Below are 24,512 nucleotides of genomic sequence, written 5' to 3' on the forward strand. Positions count from 1 at the left end.
CTGCAGATTGCTGTCGAGTACTAGGCCAGGCCTGCTGATGCACTGCAGTCACACTGGCATCTCCAGTCTCAGCCTTCCAGGCAGCAATTGCTCAAGTGGGGTGGCACCGCACCAAGCCAGACCCAATGCGCATGATGGGCGGTCTGGCGCCGGGTTGGCGGGATTGGGGAGCAGTAAGTGTCACCAATTGGCTGCTGGGCCTGGGCAAGCTCACACATCCCTTCCAGGCAGCAGGCCATGCCAGGCCAGCCCATCTTGTTGATGAAGTGTGAAATTGACAACAGTCTTGAGTGCATGGGGCGAACCTCCACACCAAAATGCTGTGTGTTGCACTTAACGTTTGTTTTGCATCATCTCTCTCTGCTGCAGGCTGGTACTGCAGCCAGCATGTCAATGGCACCTCGCACAAAATCTATTCTCGTGACACCTCATGAGCAAGGCAGCCGCAAGGCCCCCCTGAGCGCGAGGCCTAGGGAAATTTTCCCCCCGACCTCCACCCATAATGGCCCTGGGGGAATGTGAGGAAATGAAAAACTCCTTTGAGGAGGTGGAGCTGAAAGTGGACCTTCCTGGCAAGGTCCTGAATGTGAGGGAGGAAGGAAAGAAGAGTCGAAGATGACACCATGGTTCCTGACTTCAGATGAAGTAGAAGGGGGAGAGCCCATAGAAGATGGCCAGAAAGAGGGAGCAGGAGTCCCAATAGGAAGGATCTCAGTCTTGCTGACGTTGAGGCAGAGATCATTGTATGTACACCAGGACTGGATGGCAGATAGGCAGTCAGGAATGATGGAGGAAGTAAGGACGGGTTCAGAGGGAAGTTTGAAAAAGAGTTGTGCGTCATCTGCATAACACTGGAAATTGGGGGAGAAGGTGGAAATGAAGTGTGCAAGCTGAGCAAGAGGCATGTTAAAGAGCCATGGAGAAGTTTTGCAGCACTGGGGGACACAGCAGGTGGAGATCGAGGTGGGGGCAGGAGAAAGAGCCCAAAATAACCTGCCATGGGCGTCATTGAGAAAATAAGTGAGCCAGTCCAGTGCCTGCGTTGAGATACCTAGGGTGTCGTGAAGCCGTTTTATGGGGATGGAGCGGTTACTTTTACTACTTAATTAATCTAAACTTAATAGCTATATCCTTAACTTACATGGCAAGGTGCCAAATGATGTAGGAATCAAAGGTATCAAAGGAATCAAAAGGTGGCAGGAATGCAAGAAAAATGTGGGTAAACGTACTGCTGAAGAAAGAAATATATTGCCTACAATTTTTCATACTTATCGGCAGAGTTCAATTTCACCTACAACATTTTGAATACACACAGAAAGGTAGAAACAGAAGTGGCAAAACGGAATCACTAGGACTCCAATCTTCCAAGTATAACTGAACTATTCTCTAAACTAATTTTTCTCTCATATGGACAACAGAAGGAGACCTAGCTCTTCCCCTTCCTGTTCACCCTCTTATAAAACCCCATCTCTGTGCATATGAGAATAAGCAGAATGTTTCCAACAGTGAAAAATGAGAAAAAGCATACCTTTTCCCGGGTATCTTTTAGTTCCGTTTCAGCTTCTGCAAGGAGTCGATCCGCCTCCCGCAGCTCTGCTCGCCGTTTCAGGAGCGTTTTCTCTATGCAGTCAATTTCATCAACAATGTCCTCATGACGTTTTAGAGATTTTTCCAGCTCCAGCTCAGTGATAAGACTGTCAATATGTCCATCTACAAAGTCTCTGAAAAAAAATATTATAACACTAATTTCACTGCCCTGGCATGGTAGAATACACTAACCAACTCTGGGGAGCCGAAGTAATTACAACACATGCACGTTCTTACAACTCCTCCTATAATCTGGCCTCGTAGAACAGTTAACCTGATCAGTAAGAACAGATGTAGAGTTATTTTAAGGGAAAATATTAAGAGTAATTTAAAAGTGACAATGTCTAACCTATATTTCATTTTTTTAAGCAAGAACAGTTGTCTGGTATTGGACAACAGCATATGAAAAGAAGCATCCTGTTCAGGTCTGCACACTGAAAATATCGTGAGAGTAGAGCTTAACAATAAAAACTTAAGTACATATGAAAGAAATGAACTGAAAAGTACCACAGGGATAGATTGTGAATGCATTGCGATTTTACTTATTCAAGAAAAGATTTCTTTATTCATTTATATTTACTGATAAATCCGTCAACCACATTCTGTGCAGATTTGTAGACGGTGACTATTTTTTCACTCCCATGTGGTGTCCTTAATGTTGGTGTTTTCTAATTTTTAGGTACATTTTCTAAATATTTCATTCTTTAAACTTAAACTACTTTTCATCATGTGCTTTTTTGTTACTATGTGTTGTGCAATAGGAGTCTTTTTTTAAGTGTATTCCTGTTGTCTACTGAGAGTCTGATGGACACTTCTAGTCTTAAATACAAAAAAAGGTAGCAGACGCCCTTCTTTTGAAAGAATACGGCATGATAACATGTTCAGTGGTTTTTAACCACTTTGAGAGTTCGCAGCCATCTGGTTTTTGCTCACTGTACCTTTCACAGATGGGCAGGGAGTCCACGTCTGGTTGCCCCCAGGTAACTTAGGGTGACCAACCCCAAGTTCCTTCCAAAAATACAAAAAAGGTAGCGGTGTTCCTCTCTCGAAATAACCTGTTCAGTGGTTTTTAACCACTGAGAGTTTGCAGCTATCTGCTTTTTGATCACTGTACCTTTCAGAGATGGGAAAAATGAATTTGCACATCAGTCTGTGTCCCGCCCACATGGGCAGTCCAGCACCAAAATGCTTGACAATTCCCCTCTGAACAAGAGTACTAATAGCAACCCCATACACGTGTTTCAGCCTTGTTGGGCCTCATCAGTGAGGTGAAGCTGTGCTTCTCTGAGCACAGTGAGCAGGGAGTCCTTCTAGTCTTAAACATTTCCTTTTTTAAATTTTGAAGTAGGCATCCTTGACAGCTGTACTGTTTCTGAACTTATAAAATTGGCTTTTTCTTTTCAAGAACGATCTTTAGGGAGAGGGGGCTGTTTTCGTTGGAGGCGTGGGTATTGGTCCAGTCCTTCATTTACTTTGGTGTCACTTGGTTCTTTTTCCAAATTTGGTGCAGGGAGGGCAAAAGGGTTATTAGGTAGTTTGGTGGAGGAAGTAGGCTGGGCAGGCAAGTTTTGCAATTTGTTCCTTGGAAGATCTTTGACATTTTGTAAACATGCTGTTGTGCTTTTTTGGGGTAGGTTAACATTAGCTGCGTTTTCGGTGGCATTGTATTATTTCAAATGGGCTTGATAGAAATACCTGCCAAAATGAGCTGGATTATAATTAATCTGTAATGATTTAAATACATATATTTGAAATAAAAATAAGCTTTTTATAGTTTAATATGCAAGTAAACATTTATCTATGCCTTCAGATGGCACCAGCGCTTTCATCAATGAGCCCAAATTATTACTTGCGTTTGCCATGCTTCCGCGCTGTCCGACGTAGTTCTTCAACTTCAAACTCTAGCTCTTCCTTTTGATGCAGAAGGTCTTCGATGCCTTGATGCAGCCGTCCCCTCTCATCGCGATTGGAGTGCTCAGAAACTCTAGTCAACTTCTCTTCACGTTTCAGAGATTTTAGGTGATCCACTATATCTTCCAGTCTGCACATTTCATTCTCCTGAGCGCAAACAAACGTTAAGGTGATAGCATTAAATGCTGGTTTCTTTACAGGTTGAATAATGCCTGTAAGAGGATGCATAAACGGGTTTGAATGGCCATAATCTATTGTTCTGACAGAAACATGAAGAGGCTTTGGCTAAACAAATATGCTAACTTTAATGCAGGTAATTCAACAACATTCTTCGTATGTCAAAAATGCATTTGTTCTTGACATTCCTCATCAATAGGTGATCAGCCGGGCCTGAGCACTATTGATCAATCATTTTGTTTATTTCTGTTGCACCAGAAATATGTGCTACTGAGGAAAAGTAACTTCTACACTTCCTTTAGAATTTGACGGGGTCTGGAGGCATAAACTATGGGAAATGCTCAAAGAGTTGAACATCCCCAAGGTGTTGCTGCAAGCAATTATAAGCCTCTACACCAACAACAGCGTGAGAGTTCAGCTGGAACTTTGCCAGAGATACCATTGCCCCCATAAACATCGAACAGGGAGAGAGACAAGGCTGCGTGTTGCCCCCTACTCTTTTTCCATCGATATTAATAAACAGATTAATAACTTGATCAATAGGCAGTCTGACGCTCCATGGTTGGGCCTGGATAAGATACTTCTCTTACTCTTGGCTGATAACGCTATCTTGGCATCCCCAACGTCAGTCGGTCTGGAAAAACAACTCGCAGCATTCAATGAAGGCTACAAACAGACCGGCTTAACCATAAATATTGACAAGACCAAACTGATGGTATTCCATCCTCAACAACCAAAATGATATATAAACATTGAGGGCAACCGACTTGACAAGTCCGTAGAATTGATTACCCAGGTATCAGATTAACGAGTAGGGAGTTTTACTAAAGTTCACCTGTGATAGGACTGTAGAAGACGCACTCTTAGGTGTAAGGAGCTCCAACTCTTAGTTTTTTTCAGGTATTGTCGGCATAGATGCACAAGGGTAGGCCGATTCATTAAGCCCCAGTGGGTGATCGAGTTCCAGGTTTTCTTTCTAGCTTGTGTGTTAATTTTCCTAACAGAATTTATAGGGGAGTGGGATTTTCCCATTCCAAAATGGTGAAGCTACTTTTCAGATATGATTGGAGGAAGGGCAACTGTGACACTACTTGGAACCTTCACCAAGGTTCTAAACTGCCTTTCATTGACCTTGATATGATCAGAGGTCACAGTATCTAGAGTTCCTGTTTAAGAAGAAAGAAAACCTGAGCAGAAGCTGAAGCTAAGTGCCACCATAGATTTACCTAATGCAGAACATGAAAAAGGGCATACAAAAGTAGCCATATCGTTTTCATGATTCAAACTTGTGAAGAAATCTGTAGTTCGAGGATTTCAAAAGACTTGTACAGTGAATGTATTTGTTCAGAAAAGTAATTGTTTGAATATGAATTGCCAAGCGAAGCAAGCCATGCGAGTCAAGTTGTTTCATTGTTTGGTTTGAACTTAGTTTATTCTGAGTAATCAGCACTAGCGGCCCGAGTTAGAGAAAAGGACCCACTGGCGTGCGCATTACATTGAGAAGCATCGCGTTTCCAAGAATGTGCACGTTGCGTAGTAACCACCTGTTGTGGCCTGGCATGCAGCAACAACGGGACAGCCCCCCCAGAGAGCGAGAGAGAGCTCAGCAGAGGCAGTGAGGGGCGATGCAGTGCACGTTCAGCGTGAACATTCAACTACGCACAGCTTCCTTAGAGAGGGAGAGAGCTCGGCTGGGGCAGTGTGCCAAGCGCGTTCATCGCAGATAAATTAAGTAATTGCCAAATGACTTCGGAAGCAGAGTGCAAATGCAACAAGAGAATCCAGTAGAATATAGAGATTGTGAGAGCAGCAGGAGAAGAGCTTAAGTAGCACAAAACACAACTTTGTGATCAGCATACATGGATTTTTAGTTGGACAATATTGTAAAGAAAGTTAAACAAGAACTGCTTAACTAATTAGTCAAGGAAAGCAGAAAGTGCCAAGATAAAAAACAGCAAAAACTTGATGACAAGATAGTCAAGAGACAAGAGAATACTTTGTAAAAAAGTTCAATTCCACTGACTACTAAGAGCAGAGCCAATCAGCAGTATGTTTCCAAGAGACCAATAAATCGGTGAAGAGACACTTTTTTAGGGAAGGTTATTTCAGAACAATCAAGGCTAGCCTTCCAGAGAGGCAAGGAAGGCAGTCAGGGAATTTAAGAAGGAGGAGCAAAGTACAAGGGTTTAGAGGGAATCCTAAAGAACAGCAGTAGAACTGATATGTAGTGTGTTTACTTGTAGATTCCGCCAGAAAGAGTAGAGCCATAGAACAGAGAACACAAGAGCTGCGTGAAGAAGCTGAGGGTTGGAGCGAAGATCTGGCAGTTTGTTTTGTTATCTCATTCCCTTTCTCCCATGAGCTACCAAGTTGGAAGTGCTTATTAAAAACCTCTGGCAGGACGGTTGGGGTGGGCTAGTGGGCCCATCTGCAATTCCTACACGACAGGTAAGCTGGGACCGCACAGGTATGCTCTGAGCTACCCTAAAGGTTTGGTAGCTATGGTCAAGCAGCCAGGCTTATTCTAGAAGGGAGGATGGCTGTAGTTGAGTACAAAGAGCTTTAAGCACACTTATAGTCAAGGAAACACACACTGTAGTTATATACAAATATGGTTACTTATTATATATACTAGGACGTTAAAATCACTACAGTTCAAGTAAATATAGTCCACACTGATAGATATATACATTAGATATTTGCTGATGCAATACTCAGTTCAATAGTAGAACTTTGGATGAGAAACTGATAAGTATCAAGAATAGCTTTAAGTTAGCAAATCATTCATCAACCAACATCTACTAAACAGCAATACTGGTAAGTTAGATCACTTTGTGTATGTCTAAACTTTAGAATTCCAACCCTATCTGGGGGAATGACAGTCTCAAAAGTCAGTTAGAGGCACTGGGCGACCAGTGACCCGAGGGCAGCACAACAAAGGAAGGCAGAAGCTGTCAAAGTTATCAAATATCAGAAGAAGCTTTTTCGAAAATAAGTAATGGAATTGGATTGAATGGGTTCAGGGGGGTTAGGCAGGCCATCTGAAGGATTTCAACCTCTAGTACGGATCTCCTTAGGCCCGGGAGAACATGGCTGGGTCGTCCACTCCAAGGTGACTCAGGAAACTCAGGAGGAGGGAACAGCAACACACCAAGGTAAGTACCCAGGAGTCAGACAGTACCTCCTATGATGAACAGCAATGTCACCGGCAGGTCCCCACGGGAAGACGACAGCAGCTCCGGTCCAGGTCTCTGGCCTTGCTGGCTGGAGGTGGAACTTTTGGTGGGAGAAGATGGTCAGACTCGGCCACAAGGATGTCCAGCAGACTATCTTCGCAGCACTTGCTTGTGGAGGCTCGACACAGGCTTTGTAGCAGCACCGGTTGTCACCCGGCAGACTGTCTTCCTTCTCGACTCTTCTGAGGGGACTTCTGCAATCAAGATGGAGTCTCTATAGGCCCAGACAGATGCCCACAGGTTTGCAGCCAGTACCGAGCTTCATGAGACGATGTACTGCAGCATTGCCAGAGGTCCCAGGGTATTTGGGTATTGAAGGCCTGTAAGGTCACAGCACTTCATGGGATGGCTCAAACTGTAGCTGGTCTTGAGACTGATTAAGCCCACCAGTCCAAGGGGGAAGTGTGTGTGGGGGGGGGGCACTCATCCAGTCGGGATCTTCTGAGTCACACAGAAGACAGGGCTGGAGCAGCAGCGTTCCACCGGTTGGCTTTGGCAGTCACTGGCGGTAGCTGCAGACGTCCTCTTTCTTCTTTTTCAGAAATGAATCTTCCAGTGGTCGACTCTGGCTTCTGCATCAAGACCCTCGCCTTTTATGCAGGAACCCAGCCAATCAGTATGCGTGCAACCTTCAAACTTTGGGTGGTGGCTCTCCCAAAGGCACAGCCAGGCACCCAGTCAGAACTGGATCCAAGCAGACATATTGGAGGACAAAGACCTGAGGAATTTCTGTGTCCTCCCAGCTTCCTGTCCTCCTAGACACAGTGGCACCTATGAGCGGGCTTCGCAATAGGAGCCCGTTGAAGTCAAAGCAGCGAGCAAAACCTCTTCCACCCGGGTTAGAAGAGAAAGGCTCAACAAAGGGCAAGCCATTGTGAGTTGGCGAAAAGAGAAAGTAGCATTGTAGGTCAATGATGACCCATGTGTCCTTTACTGCAGCTGTAACAGCAGCCTGCGTGTAAAATACACAAACGTTGGTAGAAAATAGCCACCGTCACCAGCCTCTCAGAAAGACTTGCCACTGTAACTAGAAGGTTACAGGAGAGTTGGGAAAAGGGATACATGTCCCCTCAGCACTCCACATAATGTGGGTTGTGCTGATTTCACAAAAGAAAAGCATAGGTAGGATAAAAAACATACCCCTTTCCTGGTAACAGTATGTTATCACAGGAATGTAAAAGAAAAACAGAGGGAAGCTCAAGGAGCTCCTAGCAACACTGCACAGATGGTGCTGCATGCTGCAATAGGAAAATACAGATGCCATAAAAAGATGGAGGAAAGCAGACTCCATCAAGAGAAACAAAAAGGGTTCTCAGAGTCACAGAAAAGAAGGAGTGAATGAGGAAAAAGGGTTCCTACCTCACTCGGGAGAGTCAGACAAAAACCCATTAGTCCAGCAAAAAGTGGTGCGGGTTTTACTAAAATGGCGAGGTTACACACAAGATTAAATGTCTATTAATAGTTGGCTCAATTGGAAAAATCACTAGATAATCTAGAGAGCCAGCAATGCAGTCCTCAAATGTGCTTACAAGCACAGGAAAGGATCTCCCCTGGTGTAGGATTATCAACACTTGATTCCATGGACGTTAGGACTCTCTGGACAAACCCGAGTTGATTGAAAGCCACACAAAAAAGGCAGTAAAGGATGCACTAAATACAATGCTGTAGGGAAGAATAGATGCACTTTTAGCTCCTCCACCTAAGCAGCGGCTATCAGTGCTGCAAATCAGACCTGGGTTATGACACTTATCTTAATGCAGAACCACCCCCTTACACACGTTTCCTATACCCAAGGCACAGATGTGACACATTACCATTGGCGGCATTGCTGCACACCTGGCGCATGACTCAGATTTATGCCCCGTTTGCTTGGGAGGCAAGGAAACCATAAAATATTTCCTCTTCCTGTGCCCTTTCTATAGGCACTTGAGGGCCCTGTATCTTAAAAGACATCCTACTAAGATATAGAATCGGACGCCTGTCGAATGGTGTATTCTTATGTAAATTGGCCTCAGACAATGTAACTGTTTTTGCAGTCTCCAAATGTATACATAGCACCTGGCTGCTAAAAAAGAAACAGGGCATGCCACTCCCTGACCCAGTAACAGAGGGAGCCACTTAAAATTGGTCAATGTGCAATTATTCTTCCACATGGAATGTCAACCCTCCTAAAGTCAGAAAACGAGGTAAATTTAGTAGGTCAGGAATCCACATTGACAAATTAATTCAGGAATGCTATTTCTGCTCATGGTATATTGTTGTGGCTTAACAGGGAATGCACAGAAGCATTCTAATCTTTCAATTCTATCCATTACATTATGAAATCCATTGTGTGAGATGACTAGTTGCTAGTACGAATCAATATGCATTTGTTTTAACCAGGCTAATCTATTTATTGGACTGCATATTTTTCATCGTAAATGCTTGATGGTTTAATCCAAAATAAACAAACAAACTGAAAGTGAACTGAAACTGCCCTGGCAGCTAAACAACTACTTACTTGTTCCATCCCTAGAGATTTGCCCTCACCGGACCAAGCAGACCAACATGTGAAACCTATTTTGAACTGCTCTTAGTCAGCCAAGTTGCAATCCCATTCGCTTCAGGAGCAACTTTAAATTGTTCTGGAATGCATGAGCTTGCTTGATAGGGTCCAAATAGGCTTTCACTCTTGTAGATGTACATAGTTGACAATTGTCTTTCCACTGAATGACTCAAGATGAAAGATATGTTGGCAATGTAGGTGCCTTGGTCCAGTTGGACCGCTGTTTGGACTTGAACACCACTGACCATATCATCAAGATTGGAATCCTTGTGGAGTCAACATATAGCTCTGTACTCCATCCAGTTACCAATTAGAAAATGTGAGAACTTTCTGTCCGCCTCGTTGCAATTTCAATTATGTAACTCAATTCACCAAAAAGTCTACGGTGGAGGAAAGTGACATAACAAAATATATCAGGATTTCATATAGTGCTTCATGAAGATTCCTCATGCTTCTATAGACTAACAATATAAGCGTTCGAAAGACTAAGGGCAAGTCTGCCCAGGCACGTTTCAAACATGTGAAGTGAAGACTCAACCCCTGTCAGAGGTGACTGCTTAGGTCACTGAGCTATCCACCCTGACAATATGCATTGTGCAGACACCAGAGAGATGTGAAGCCTCACATATCCAATTGTAAAGGCCATATGCCATAAACAGTCTCAAATGCCCCATGCCAATATCACAAAAATAGCACATCCTATGTAATTAGTTTGCTGCTACACGAATATGGTAGCTCATCAAAGAATCAATACTTCAGTTTATGGTTCATCTATGCATAGTGTTGGCTGTTGGGAACTGCTTGTGTAAGTACCAAAATTGAGTCGCTCAACAGTGATCTTAAGCTGGTCTCGGTCACAAAGAAATCAAGAAATGAACCCCCAAAAAGTTCCCCACATATAAATAAGTAGGTCAAAATAGGTTTGCAGGAATTCAGCAGCTGGGTCTGATGTGATGAGCAGGAAGCATGGTGTAGCTTAATGGTGTTGCCAGAAGGAGGGGAGGAGAAGGAGGTGTCCTTTACCTTGGTGTCGAGAATGGCCCACCTGGTATAGTTGAGGAGGAGCCTGGTATTTTAAGATGCTGGGGGATGCTCATGTGAAGGGATACAGAGGTTGTAGTCTCGGGGTCCATCTTTGGTCGAGGTCAGCCTTGTTTTCAGGATCCAGAGCCTCCAAGGTGCTGGGGTTGGTTGTGTAACCGGTGCTTCTGGGTCCGGGTCTGTCCCCAATAAAAGAATTGGGGTTAGACAGTACGGCAATAGAGGTAGCCCTGCAAAGGAGGACTGCACTAACAGGGAAACCACACTCAGAGAAATAATGTAGTGGGGGTAGCAAGTCTGAAAACGCAACAATGATTCCCAACAGAATCACAAACCTCCAAACAGTTTATGCAACAATGAAGACAGCAGGAGTCTGGGCAAAGAAGAATGGTTGAAGACAACGCTGGTAAAAAATGATCATAATAGGTAAAGGGGCGCAAATAGGATTATATGGGAAAGGTTTAGCCACAGATAGGCCCAACAGGATCATAGGAGTGAGGGCTAATCAGGAGAGTAACTCTCTTCCTTGCAAAAGGGCAATAACAGACACTGGGTACAGAGATCATACTCCACATGGTCAAAGGGGAGAAGTAACCAGATCTTTCCTGGAAGAAATCTGAAGAGATCAGAAACAGGTAATAAGAATGATCAAAATGTAACACATTAGTGGTGAAATAAACACAGAGATGCGTATCTAGCCCTTTGGTGATGCATCTGAACTTAGGCGCAACAACAGCATTCTACAAATTACAATAATCATAGCTGATGTGCCAATGGAGTACATATGCCATTTACTGAAACCATTTTCCCAGACTCCTATTATAGCCTTCCAAAGATGCTCTCCCTGAGCAGTAAGATTCAAATTCTATGAGCCTCGTTAGGAGTTTGATGGCAACTGTAAACATCAGGGGCATTTTAAACAAATGTTTTTACCATAGATGAGTTGGGGATTCACCCAGAGTGGTAACCTGAAAATACCATGTTGGTTAATTTGAAAATACCATATGGACCATGATTATGAGCGGATGAAGCCTGAAAATAAATGTTATGACCTCAAGTTGACATCTATCCAAAAAGTGAATTCAAAATTAGGTTTAGGACCAAAACTATGGGGTGGTCTGCAAAACATTTTCCTGCAAGTGAATTAATGCACTAGTGTTCATTAAAAAACAAAACAATGTCCTTGCTTGACTCCTGAGTGCAGCTTTGCAATGAAGGGGTAAAAAAAGCATTTTCCTTCACATCAGAGATTCACCAACTGTAAGACATTCTGATGCCTGAAAAAGCAAAACATCTCTCAATAGGTATGTCTGAGAAAGATATTGGGGGTCATTCCGAGGTTGGAGGTAAGGAATTACCGGCACCGGTAAGGGTGCCGATGCCGGTAATCCCTTACCTCCCTATTCCGAGGTCCCTTTGTGGGTCCTTCCTTACCTCCTGCTTTTAGCAGGAGTTAAGTACGGGACCCGCAAAGGTACTTCGGAGGTAAATACGGTACCGTAGTTTACGGTGCCGTAATTACCTCCTTCCCCATTCCCATTGAGCCCTATGGGGCAGAAATGGGAATGGGGAAGGGCAAAAGGTGAATGGGGAATTACCGGTCACTCCAACCCTGGAATGGACCGGTAATTACTCCATGCACCATGCCGGATTTGGGACGGTTTCGGAGGAAACCATGGAGCTAATTACTCCATGGTTAGCTCAAAACCTGGAATGAGGCCCAATGTATTTAGATGGTTTTGATCATTTCTTAAGGGCGACATAAGAGGATATACATGGTGACCGATAGCCAGTTCACTATTCTTAGTAAGCCATTACCTTTAATGAAAGAAACACAATATAGTGCAGGAAAATACGTTTTAAGTTAACTTGGACGACTTCTATTTTTACAGACGTCTGGCCGTTGTTCCATCTATATTGCTCTCCCAACCATACCTCATTTTGCTTGTTGTTTACATTGATTTCTGAAATACTTTAACAATGGTTTGGAGCTGGTTACAGTAACACATTATAGTTATGGGTGATTTAATTGTACATGTTATAGGATACACTACTATTATGACATGTTGTATCATAATAATGTTGCAGAAGCCATTATGCCTGTGGTAAAATGTAATAAGCAAGGTTCTGCCTGTGTGGAATATCTCACTTCCTGGACTCCATATCCGCTCAATGGCCAAATTAAAGGGGGTGTTCAAGCAAATTATACACCGAATAATGGTAAGGCACAATCTCTTTTATTCTTCATTACATCTTTGTGACTGCAAAACCTTTGAATAGATGTTCACCGTTAATTATAATGGAGACCCTGACCAGTGACCATGCCAATTTATTTAGCTGCGATTTTTTAAATGGAAAAATCACTATCCCATTAGCAGATTGACAATTGGGTAATCTGATTTTTAATTATGCCAAAAACAGACTAAAATGAAATCCTGTCAATGTACGCAAAATTATCTATTAGTTACACATGGGCACATATTCTGTATAGGCTATTCTCTGAAATTTGCTGGGAGAATTGCTTTCCCAGTAACATGGATGATTTCATACGTAGTCCCTATTCATAAAAAAAGGTAGCTTTGGTAGTCCTTACAATTCTAGACCAATTGCATTATTGGATACTAGTAGAATTGTTTGGACTTTGATACTTGAGCAATTGTGCCACTGGGCGAGCTGTAAGAATATCCTCCTGGTGTACCAAACAGGCTTCAGGAAAGGACTGATTACAAGCGTAAACGGCATAGTCCGAAATACGCGAAAACACCATGTTCAGACCAAAAAATACCACCTTTATGTAGATTTTTTAGATTATGGGTTAGCCTTCGGCAATGTTGATAGGAATAAGCTACGGTTAAAATTATCCAGATGAGTTATACCTGATCTGTTGAATTCATTAATAATGTTACATACAGATACCAGAGTGCAAGTAAGGCTGGGCGCGATGGGATCACTTTTAAGGGTTATCACCACTTCCTGAGGACTTCACCAAGGATGTATCCTGGCCGCTCCAGTTTTCAATCTTTACACTGCAGGTCTTGGGAAAGCACTGAAATTAGCCCAGACTTTTCCTACTAGAATGGGGGAAACTGCAGGTTTCTGGCGTATGCGGATGACCTGCTTTCATTGACAGAACTCCAATGGCCTCCAAAGAGCCATAAATGCAGTCTGCACAACTCCTCAGAGCAGTCTTATTATTAACAAGGAAAAGTTACACCCCAAGAGCCCAAGTATTGATGAGACGTCCTGTGCGGTAAGTGGAAGGAAGTATAGAATATTTAAATTGAGAAATATACGGGATTTTCTTTCTTTCCACTTGTTAAGCTATATGCACACAAACAATTGTGACATCCTTTTGTATGGGATCTAAATTACAGTATTGCATTGGCCCATCACTTACATAGATGGGAAGGTGCAATCTGGAAAGGACTCTTACATTTGCCCAATGCCATCCCCATTCAAGCGATTAGAGCCGAATTGGGAATCATCTCTGTACTAGAGGGCTATATGCAGATTGCTGAATTTTTATGAGGATTTTGGTTCTTTTGAATACCCTCCCCTTTTCAATTAAAAATTATTATGGAGATTAGAAATAGTGCCTTCTTAAATAATTAATGTGCAAATATGTAATAATGCTATGGCCTTAACTGGACTCTCTTCCCACAATACTAATTAGTACCTTTATGGTAGCACTAAAGAAAATGTATACTTTGTGGTACTGGCAGTGTTATGATCATGTACAAAAAAATACATTATCGGCTTACATGCCATACTATTCAGGTCCATTTAACAGGCAGACTTATTTTTTTAAGTTTCCTGCTAGACACACATGCTGGTCCTTTGTATACTTTATACTGAACCTATAACCCACACAAGAGATTCTAGGAGCCAGACATGGTGTTAAGAGAGAGGGCCGTAGATGTTGCTTTTGTAATGGAAATAGCGAGAAAATCTTTACCGTCTATCTAAAGTTTGTCCAAAATAAACAACTAAGGAAGTACTCCTTTAGACAATTTGTGCACAATGTGGAATTACTGCAAAATGTATTTTTGGGCTTAGTTGATGGCAGGAAAACCAGTTTCCCCGATATTAACTCTTTTGCGCTTTTGGGAGGACATCTTCAGAGTAGTTCAACTTGTCCTTTTTGATGCCATTTTTATCGAATGTATTCATTAAATAAATATTTCAGGTTTGTTGTATTTAATGTTGTTGAATGTATGTGCAGGGTTTGACAAAGTAAATGCACACAAATTTAAATAATTCTGTGTATTTTTCTCGTCAAGGGCTGATGTTGTCCCACACGTGTATTTTAAGCCTTTCGCAAGTGTGAAAATGCAGTTTTTAATTTTGAAACAATTAACTTGGGGGCATGGAATAATATTTTGAGAGCATGTAGCATTTCAATTATTTGGCATGTTGGAGCAGGGGTGTTGCTAGGTCTGGAAAAGACCCGGGGCTACGCTGATGTCGGAACTGTTGGGACTCGGGGCTAGCTAGTCTTTTGGCTGTAGCTCCTGAGATTCTATCCGGGGCTACAACCAAAAGATCAGGGGCTATAGCCCCCTTAGCCCCCCTCTAGCAACGCCCCTGTGTTGGAGTATGATTTATCACCCTAATGGCAAATTGCTTGTAATGGGACTCTTGTTCTGCTCGTTTCTTTTAGATCTGTGTTCAAGCAGTTGGAGAGACACACACACACACGTTTTGGCAGTTATAATCGGGCACACCAACATATATGTAGATTGAGGTGTCTAGGAGTCCCTCATCCAATCTATGCTCTAATCCATTCAAATGGAAAAGCCTTTGATGGCTACGCAAAGAGCCTACGTATGTAGAAAGGTACTTTGACTATTTCTCATAGCCATACATATGGAAGGCCGCCAACAAAAAGTCTGGGGTGTCTATGTGGACTTCAAGGGTCAGAAGGAGAAATTACTTATTGATACTGTTCTATGGATTCTTCGCCCTTGGATTGCTCATCAGATAGATACCCATTCCAGCGTCAGCTGCATGGAAAAATGTCAACAGGGGACGTAGTACGACTTGACAGTCGATCCCGATTGACTCGACCGTGCCACTCGTCGACTCTGGACTGGACGTCGGCCGCTGTACATTTACTACGTCACAATGCTGCTGTACCGCAGTTCCTCGCCTTTCTTCCCACACCAACCTCAGCAGCCACGCACTGAGAATCCATGGATTTGGCCTGAAAACAGCCAACACTTTTTTTGGAGAAACAAAATTGCAACAAATGCTGTGAATTGACTGTTGCCAAAGAAAAGGCACCAAACTGTGCCCGATAACTAACCATTCACCACCTCGTCACGTAAGAAGGGGCTAACCACATGAAGACTGCAGACCACTTTCATAACGGGGGTCGAATGGGAGGGTGATGAGGAATCTGCAGGCGAAGAAGCGAAGAATCCATAGAAAGGACATTACCAGTAAGTAATTTCTCCTTCAATGGCTTGCTTTCTCTTGCAGATTCCTCATCAGATCGACTCCCATTAAGCTGTATGGAGAGCGGAGGCAGGATTAAAGGCCTTTAACAAGGAAGCTCTGCAAAACCGCCCAGCCATAACGGGAGTCTGCACCACGTGGCATGTCCAGGCAGTAGTGCTTGGTGAATGTGTGCAACGACAAGCACATCGCCACCCGGCAAATATACTTTTCCCAGAACGCTGCTTTTCAAAGCAGAAGATGCTGCCATGCACCTCGTGGAATGTGCCCTGGTTGCAGATCTTTCCTTGCTCTCTGGTAACACACTGCAATTCAGAGAGTTATCCACCTAGAAATTGTCTGTTTTGACACACCCAACCCCTTTCTGGCCACAAAGAGTTGGTCATTGTGTCCGATTTCAGCTGTCCTTGCCATATAAAAGCCAAGAGCCCCTTTAGGGTCCAACCTGTGCAGCCTCTCCTCATCCTTGGAAGGATGTGGAGGAGGGCAAGTTGATGTTCTAGGACACGTGGAATTCAGAGACCAGTTTAGGCAGGAATTCAGGCGGCCCCTTGGGTGAGACTTTCTTTGAGGAACCGGAGGAAAGGTGGCTTACAGGATAGCGCCTGCAGCTCACGGACAGGTCTGACCGACGGATTGCCACCACGAAGCCTGTTTTCAAGATGAGTAACGTGATAGAACAGGAGCGCATAGGCTCAAATGGAGCCGCCATCAAAAACATGGGAACCAAGTTAAGGTCCCAGTCTGGAGCCACAAATGGGGTAGGCGGAAACGTATTTACAAAGCTCTTCAGGAATTGGGTCATGACCGGGATTGTGAAGAAAGGTACTTGATTCAGAGTCCTCTTAAAAACAGACAAAAGCTGCAAAATAGTCTTTGACTTTGCCCACCTGAAGGCCTGAGTAGGCCAGTGATAAATGAAATTCCATCACTGAAGTGGTGGGAGAAGAGATAGGATTTATCCTGCGTTCCCTGCACCACAGCTCAAATCCTCTCCATCTGCATGCGTATAAAGATCTGGTAGATGTCTGCGTGCAGTCAGTAAAACCTCAAGTACCTCTTCTGAGAGGTCCCAGTCATATCTCATGCTCTCAAGCGCAACGCATGTAGGTTGAGGGATTCTGGGTACGGGTGAAGTACCCAGCCTTTTTGACTGGGATAGGAGGTCCAGCCTTCGAGGCAACCAGAGAGGTGGGCGCATGGCCAACTCTAGGAGTTCCGAGTTCAATGTTCTCCTTGCCTAATCTGTGGCAATCAAGATAATGGTCGTTTGAAACCACCTCAACCTCCTGAGAACACATGGAATGACATATATCGGAGGAAAGGCAGAGTGGAGGTTGAAGACCCACTCTGATAGGAATGCATCCCCAGTGCGCCCTTCGCTGGGAATTCTCTAGAGCAAAAGTGTCTGCACTTCAAGTAGGACCTTGTGGCAAATAGATCAACTGTCTGGGTACCCCACTGTGCGAAGATCTCCTAGAGAACCTCCTGACACTTCTCAGAGCGAGACTGTGCTCTGCATGCTCAGAGCATCCACCAGCCCATTCTCCGCCCATGCCAAATGGACAGCTGAAACGGCAAGCAGAACCATAGTTGCATCGGCTCCTTGCAAAAGGGCAGGGACCAAACACCCCTGTTTGTTCAGGTTGTGCATGGCTACCATATTGCCTATCATGACCAGGACGTACCTCACTTTGAGAGAAGGTGCAAAGGCCATCAGGGCTAGCCTGATTGCCGGCAACTCAAGCCTGTTGGTACGCCTCCCGCTCTGAACTGGTGATCAAGTCCTGTCACCTGCAGATACCCGCAGTGAGCACCCTAACCCTTTAATGACGCATCCGTAACCACTAAGGGCTGGGACCGCGGAGGCCAAAAGGGTTCCCCCGTCCTCATGTGTTCTCGGCTGGCCCACCAAGATTGCTGGACACTGACCGCGACACTTTACGTGTGTCCTTCATGGCATCAAAGTACTCAGAACACTGATCCCTCAGTAGCCATTAGAGAGAGTGCATGTGCAGCCTGGCCTCTGGCACCAGAGAAATGCAGGAAGCCATGAAACCCAACAGGCAGAGGAAGGAGGACGTTGGTAAGCTGTAGTGGCTCTGGAAGAGGGCGGCCCTTTGTCTGTTACTGGTGACTCTTGACTCTTTCTTGTGGGGTGGGAGTGAAGACAAAGGCCTTCCCCACCAGTGTGTCCAGAACTGCTCAGAGCTTCTGCTATGGTGTCACGTTGGACTTTGTGAAGTTTAGGGAGAAGCCCAACCTGTGTAGCAGTGAGCAGGTGTCCTCAAGCTGAGTCGATAATTGCTCTGGTGACTTCCCTTGGATTAGCGAGTTCTCCAGGTACAGGAATACGTGGACTCCAGATCTGCTGAGGTGTGCTGCCACCACTGCCATCAGCTTGGTGAAGACACTAGGCGCAGAGGTTAGCCCAAAGGGGAGCACCTTCAATTGGTAATGAATGTTCCATATGACGGATCTTAGGAAACACCTGTGCTTCCAATAGATCAGCACATGAAAATAGGCATCCTGAAGATCCAGCAACACCAACCAATCCTGAAGATGCAGAGCCGGAAGAATGTCTTTCAACGTCACCATTTTGAACTTGCCCTTCCACAGGAACATCTTGAAGGCCCGGAGATCCAAAATGGGATGGAGTCCCCCTCCTTTCTTGTGTTGCCCGGGGGCCCGTTTATGAACCTTTGTACTGATGAACAGTGAAGAAAGTAATCTCAGTCACTGGTGAGTCGGTTCCATGTTGCATGCAGGGGCAGTCGGAACATAATAGACTGGTTTAAAACCAATACACGCTTCAGTCTACATCCTGCGTGGGTAGGCCAGCTTTTAAGGCAAGCCCGATTGGCTGTCCAAATGATTTGTATGCTTGCCATTAGTGTATTTGGAGGGCTGGCATGGGCCTGCTTCTGAGTGAATGGGTTATCAGTGGGGTGGCTGTACATTCCTCACAAAGAATCATAGTTGATTTTGTGGAAGGTGCTGTTGAAGATGGGCAGCTGCTGATGGCGAGGACCTGTTGTGGCCACACTGGATGGAGTCTGGCTCCTCTGGAATCGCTCCAAATTTTATTGTGGGCTGCTGGAATACCACCATAGGCACTTCATCTTCCCTGCTCTCAGACGTGTTGATGGGGCTGCCTGTAACTTCATTAAATAATTGTATGACGTTTGCTGTGCTGGCTCTGCTTAATCCTCCTGAACCAAGCACCTTGAGGTGATGGTCTCCTCAGGTAGCTTGCTACTAGCCCACCACTGCCCCATCTTGGAACATCCAGAGTTGCCTCTTGCTGTTGGCCCCATTGTGGGACTGTTTCATGCTTTATGCTCCGTTCTGTCCCAGGTTAGTTGGTCGGATTCCTACATCATCATTGTTTCCTTGGATGCTCATACTTCCTTCTTGCGGTCTTCCCATCAGGTGCCCTGTTACACAAAAATGTGGGCAGTCTGAAACTTCACTAGGTCTTGGGACAGAGTTTCTTCAAGTCAGAGGTCCTAACTGTGACTATGCCAAACTAAACTTTGGTACCTAAACTCCCAGCTATCTAACTGTCCCTGGGCTGAATCTTCCTCAATCAGTGATGGGAGTACTTGCCCCTGGTCAAAACAGGGAAATTGTTCCCAACGGTTCCATTCATGAACCTAATAATTGTTAAGGCAATGTAACTATAAAGTAAATTAAGCAGCAAGCAGTTGAGGGCTTCTTTAAAACAATTGATGTTGCATACATAAAAATAATTGTCAGTATAATTTACCATTTTAAAAAGTGACTGGAACATATACAAAGTTATTATTCCTTTGAAAACAACATGGAACAGAGGATATTAAGTGTACATAAGAACAGTAGCAATACACATGGGGTATGGACATAAAGGCAATTTGCATTATCGTTTATGCTCTTTAGTTCCCAACAGCCACCGAGCTCCTGTTTTGGTAGAGTACTTGCCCCTGGGTCATGCAGTCCCTGTATATTCTTTGGACTTTTATCCCAGACAGGACATCCGCCACCGCTTGATAGGTTTTTCAGTCCTGAAACACCCAAGAAGTGCTGCTAGTTTGGCTTCACCGAACCCTACACATGGTTTTACTGTGTAGGGTTCGGGGAAGTCGGCTTAGTGGATCCGCAAGGGATCTTTCCACAGTGAACTAACCAAACAAGCAGTATGACTTAAGTCTTATAAGTTATGGGGTCCTGGTTTCTTGCTTTTGGAGTTGAGGGGGCTGGTTGAATATATACGTTCTCAAGCCCCCATGCTTCCCACAAGAAAAGCATTGGATGTGAAGTCCACCTTAGCAGCTAATCTTGCCATGCCCTAGCTGGTAGAACATATGCCAGGGGTCTGCAACCTTTGACTGGACAGATGTGTTGGACTACAATATCCATGATACCTTTCTTTTGACTGTGCTGGCTAGAGTGATGGGATTTCTAATCCAAGACACATGGAGAGCCAAAGGTTGCAGACCCCTGACCTAGGCGTAAGCCTCTTGTTTGGGATCCCTCTGGACAAATAGACTGGCAGTTTGCAGATTTTGTTGTGCAGGAAAAACTACACTTCTTTTAAACTATAGAGCTATTGTATTTTTCTGGTTGAACCAGCTGAACTATAGTAAGACTGTTCAAACTACCCTTGAGTACAACCAAGGTTAGCTACCTGTTCTGAAATTATTATAGAGTAAGGCTTGGACTTCTTAACGTAGTAGTCGGTGGGGCCTTATAACTGTGTAAGGTGTGCAATGTATATTTAACATCTTTCTCCCCAATTTAGAAAATGTATCGTATGGGAACTCCTTTTGGGTTATCAAACTTTGGAACATACATGAGTAGATATTGCTTGGATTAGTTTGCAGTGTCTTGACCTTACTGCAAATGTGCTTTTTAAATAGTGTACTTTTATGTACAGCTGGTGGTAAACAAAATTTGTATTTTAAACCAAACCTCCAATATCCAAAGTCTAAAATGTACTGCTCAGCATAGTTATCAGGTTTCAGGTTTCTAGGGATTGGTTGTGAGAGTGGTAATCCTACAGGGAATTCTGGGGAGAGTTTGGTTGTATGTGTGAGTGTTGAGAAAGGGATTTAGGTTCTTTCCTTAACTAATTGTCTACCCCATTCCAGGACGATTGGGAGGGGGTTCCTGACAGCTGATTAGTTCAAAGGTAATAGCAGTGGACATTGAACCTTAGGCAAGGTTCAAAATGCCTTTTGTCAAAGCAGACTTGCAACCTGGTCATGTTGTTTAATCCTCTGAACAAAATTTAAGAAAACATTGTGAGTAATAGTTTTGCAAAACTTCAAGGAGAATTCTGCACTGGATCTATTGGTGTGAGAGCTGTGAACACAGAGCCCGTGACTTGTTTAATGAGAGTATCTGACCTTGTTCTTATTTTCTATGGGCCAAATCTGTTAGTTTGTTTGCAACAAGAAAGAGCGGAGCAGCATAAAACTGTTTTAAGGGAAGAATAATTGTACAGTAACAACCAAGTTGAAGATCAGGCACATTACAGTAGGTGAAAAACTGTGTGGGCAATGGTGAAGTCACTGCTTTGACGCGCAAGCGCATTGGAAAGAAGGGCTCAACACGGAAACAGTAGAGAGCAGCAACTGCCTAAAGGAAGTGTGGATCCCACGTATTCTTAAAAAGGATACTACTGATCCTTTGCTGGCAGACAATTATCGTCCTATTACCAAGGTCCCTTTTTTGTTAAAGATCTTGGATAGGGTAGCGTACTTACAATTACAAATGCATATTGAAAAGTATAACATGCTAAGTGTCCGACAATCTGGCTCCCGAGCATCGCATGGGACTGAATCCGCTATGTTGGATTTAAAAGCAAACCGTACAGAAATTTTTCATGATGGTCAAACTGCACTGCTGATGCTCCTTGAACTCTCGGCAGCAATTGGCCTTATTGATCACAAATTGCTGCTCGAGAGGCTAAGGAACTTTGTGAACTGTACTGAGGACATGGTCTCCTGGATGGCATCCTTTCTCGGACCCCGAACTGCTAGGGTTTCCTCGGATGGTTTTCAGGCACCCTTGGAGCGACTCAATTGTGGCATGCCTCCAGGGGCATATCTCTCCCCTACACTCTTTAATGTGTATACAAGACCACTCTTGAACCTCCTGGATTGCACCGGCATAGGTTACATGAACTATGCCGACGACACCCAGATGGTCTTAGAACTTACCAGGAATTATTAAGATGTGGAAAGAGTGAAAGATGTGTGTGATCTAATCCAGGAATGGATGACTGCCAATTCACTGGCATGGAACAGGAATAACACAGATGCTGATTGTAGGTACGAATCAAAACTGTATGATGGGTACGCTCAGTTTAAAATATCAAACTGTACTATAAAGGTAAGCTCATGGAGGTAAGACCTTGGGGTCTATTTAGACTCAGTACTTACCATAAGAAGAAATGTACAACAGACTAAAGCAGCCTGTGCCTACACAACTAAGCTCATTAGGCAGATTAAAAGGTACGTATCTGTAAAAAGTATCTCCTCAGTGGCTACAGCCTTAGTAAACTCAATAATTGACTGTTGTAATAGTCTGCTGGCTGGAACTACAGATGACAATATAAAAAACCTTCAGACAGCACAGAATGGAGCTGTTCGAGCCATATATGGGCTAGCCAAGAATGAATAACACAAGCAAGAAACACCCTACATTGGCTGCCAGTGCAACAGCATATCAAACATAAAATCTTTACACTTACACATAAGTGCTTGCTAGGCAGAATTCTCAGTTTGGTGCCAATTCCCTTCAACCTTAGATATCCCCAGTTCTTTTGTTGGACTTTAGGACTTTTGAATTTTTACCCTGGAGTGAGACCTTTTTCTCACTCTCTCATGTGTTTTGACCTCATTTGGATCATGTGTTTTTACTGTTTTTGGAGTGGGACAAACTCCATAGGTGCAGTGTCACAGAGGAATCCTTTAGATTTCTCATAAGGTTTAAATACCCTTTCTTGGGTGAACTACAGTTCCCAAGAATGGTAAAGTGAAATTGACTTTACTTACCCTTTCTCTCTATAAGTGCAGCACACCCCATCTTATGTGGAGTGCTGAGAGGGGGGGGTAGCCCCTAGTAGCCCCTTATCCTACATTCTCATGTAAAAAATGTTATGTTACCCTCACTGCTTTAAATGGCCGGTGGTAGTGGTTTAATGTTCCTACCATTGTGCTTTTCTACCGCAGGATGAATCCTCAGCTGCAGTACAGCACCCATGGGTGACCATTTCGTCAAAATGGCCCTGGTCGCGTTTCTTTGCCTTTTTCTGTTTGTGAGGTCTTTCTTGGGTTTTACTCTGTGTGTTGAGCCAGGTTTGAGCAGTTTGTTCATTCTGCCATTGGCGGGCTTCAGCCCGGAAGTCCGCCTCTAGATCTAGTGTGTGTGGAAAGACAGGATGTGAGGGAGGTTCCCGAAACTCCCCTGTCCTTTGTTTCTAGAGTGCCTGAATGCAACCAGCCCTGATTGGCTGGCAATTGCAACAACAGCTAGAATTCAATCACAGTCTCGCATTTCACCAAAAGTCTAACCAATTTACCAGAGTACAATGGTAAGTCCAGTTATCTTTGCATTTTTACTTATACATCTTAGTCAAACTAATCAACAGATGGTCCAGTCATGGGATCCAGCGCTAACCCTTGGTGACTGATCCCGTGCCTGGCCATCTATCAGTTTAATTATCCTCTTAACATCGTCTTGAACCCATTTTATCTTTATTTTCCCTACAGTATCCACATTACTGGCGATTGAATTACTTCTCTTGGATGGTAAATTGACTTGGAATGCTTTTTCCAATTTGGAATAGACACTGAACACTCAGGTCAGCTGAATTTTGACTTCCAATTTATTCATTTAGCTAATTACACACATTGAAGTAAACATGACTTAGCTTTTATTCTACTTATCTTGCAGAAACTACCCTACTACTCGCCCCTGATGAAGGGCTCATCAGCTCGAAACGCGTAGTGTACATAAACAAGGAGTGGTACTGGACTACACAGATCTAATGCAGTACAGTTGGCTCCTTGAAAGAGATAGTAGTGTTTAATACAGATGTTTCAATTCATGTATTTCCACATGAACAATGGACTCCTTGCTATTTATGAAAAAAATACTTCTCACTGGAATCTTTTTTTGTGAAAAACTTTGTTCTATTAATGTAAAGTTGCTCAAATTGAATGCACCATATGAAAGGTGTATATATTAAGTCATCATTAATTTTGCGTCATTGACTATGCTTTATAAAAAATGATTCACAAAAGCACTAGTTACTATTGATATATGATACAATATATTTTATTTATATCACGCTCATACACAAGTGTTTCAGAGTGCAACCAAGCAAAGGGAGGGGAACAAGGGAGAAACAAAAACAACAATCTTACTAGGCCCAGTGACATTAAGAATGCGCAAGTGCATGGAAAAGGGAAAAGTGCGTGGAAGGGGGAGAAGTGGAAAGTGCGGGAGAGAGCAGAATAAATGATAAGTGAAATAAATACAGGCAATGAAAAGTGGTAGTGCAGCCAGCA

General features: G+C 43.7%; 1 protein-coding gene across 4 annotated transcripts in view; it reads right to left on the minus strand.

The window, feature by feature from the left end:
• The window catches only part of CNTRL (centriolin), a 1,220,196-nt gene that overhangs the window by 438,590 nt on the left and 757,094 nt on the right, over window positions 1–24,512 (minus strand). For all 4 annotated transcript variants that reach the window (XM_069609523.1, XM_069609522.1, XM_069609524.1 and 1 more), the window contains 2 exons: window positions 3,437–3,645; window positions 1,529–1,721 (listed from right to left, as the gene is read on the minus strand). In XM_069609523.1, the coding sequence (XP_069465624.1) occupies window positions 1,529–1,721; window positions 3,437–3,645 (402 nt within the window). The remainder of the gene's footprint in view (window positions 1–1,528; window positions 1,722–3,436; window positions 3,646–24,512) is intronic.

This window comes from Ambystoma mexicanum, chromosome 8, assembly GCF_040938575.1.
Source record: "Ambystoma mexicanum isolate Mex_15411 chromosome 8, UKY_AmexF1_1, whole genome shotgun sequence".
Classification (NCBI taxonomy): Eukaryota; Metazoa; Chordata; class Amphibia; order Caudata; family Ambystomatidae; genus Ambystoma; species Ambystoma mexicanum.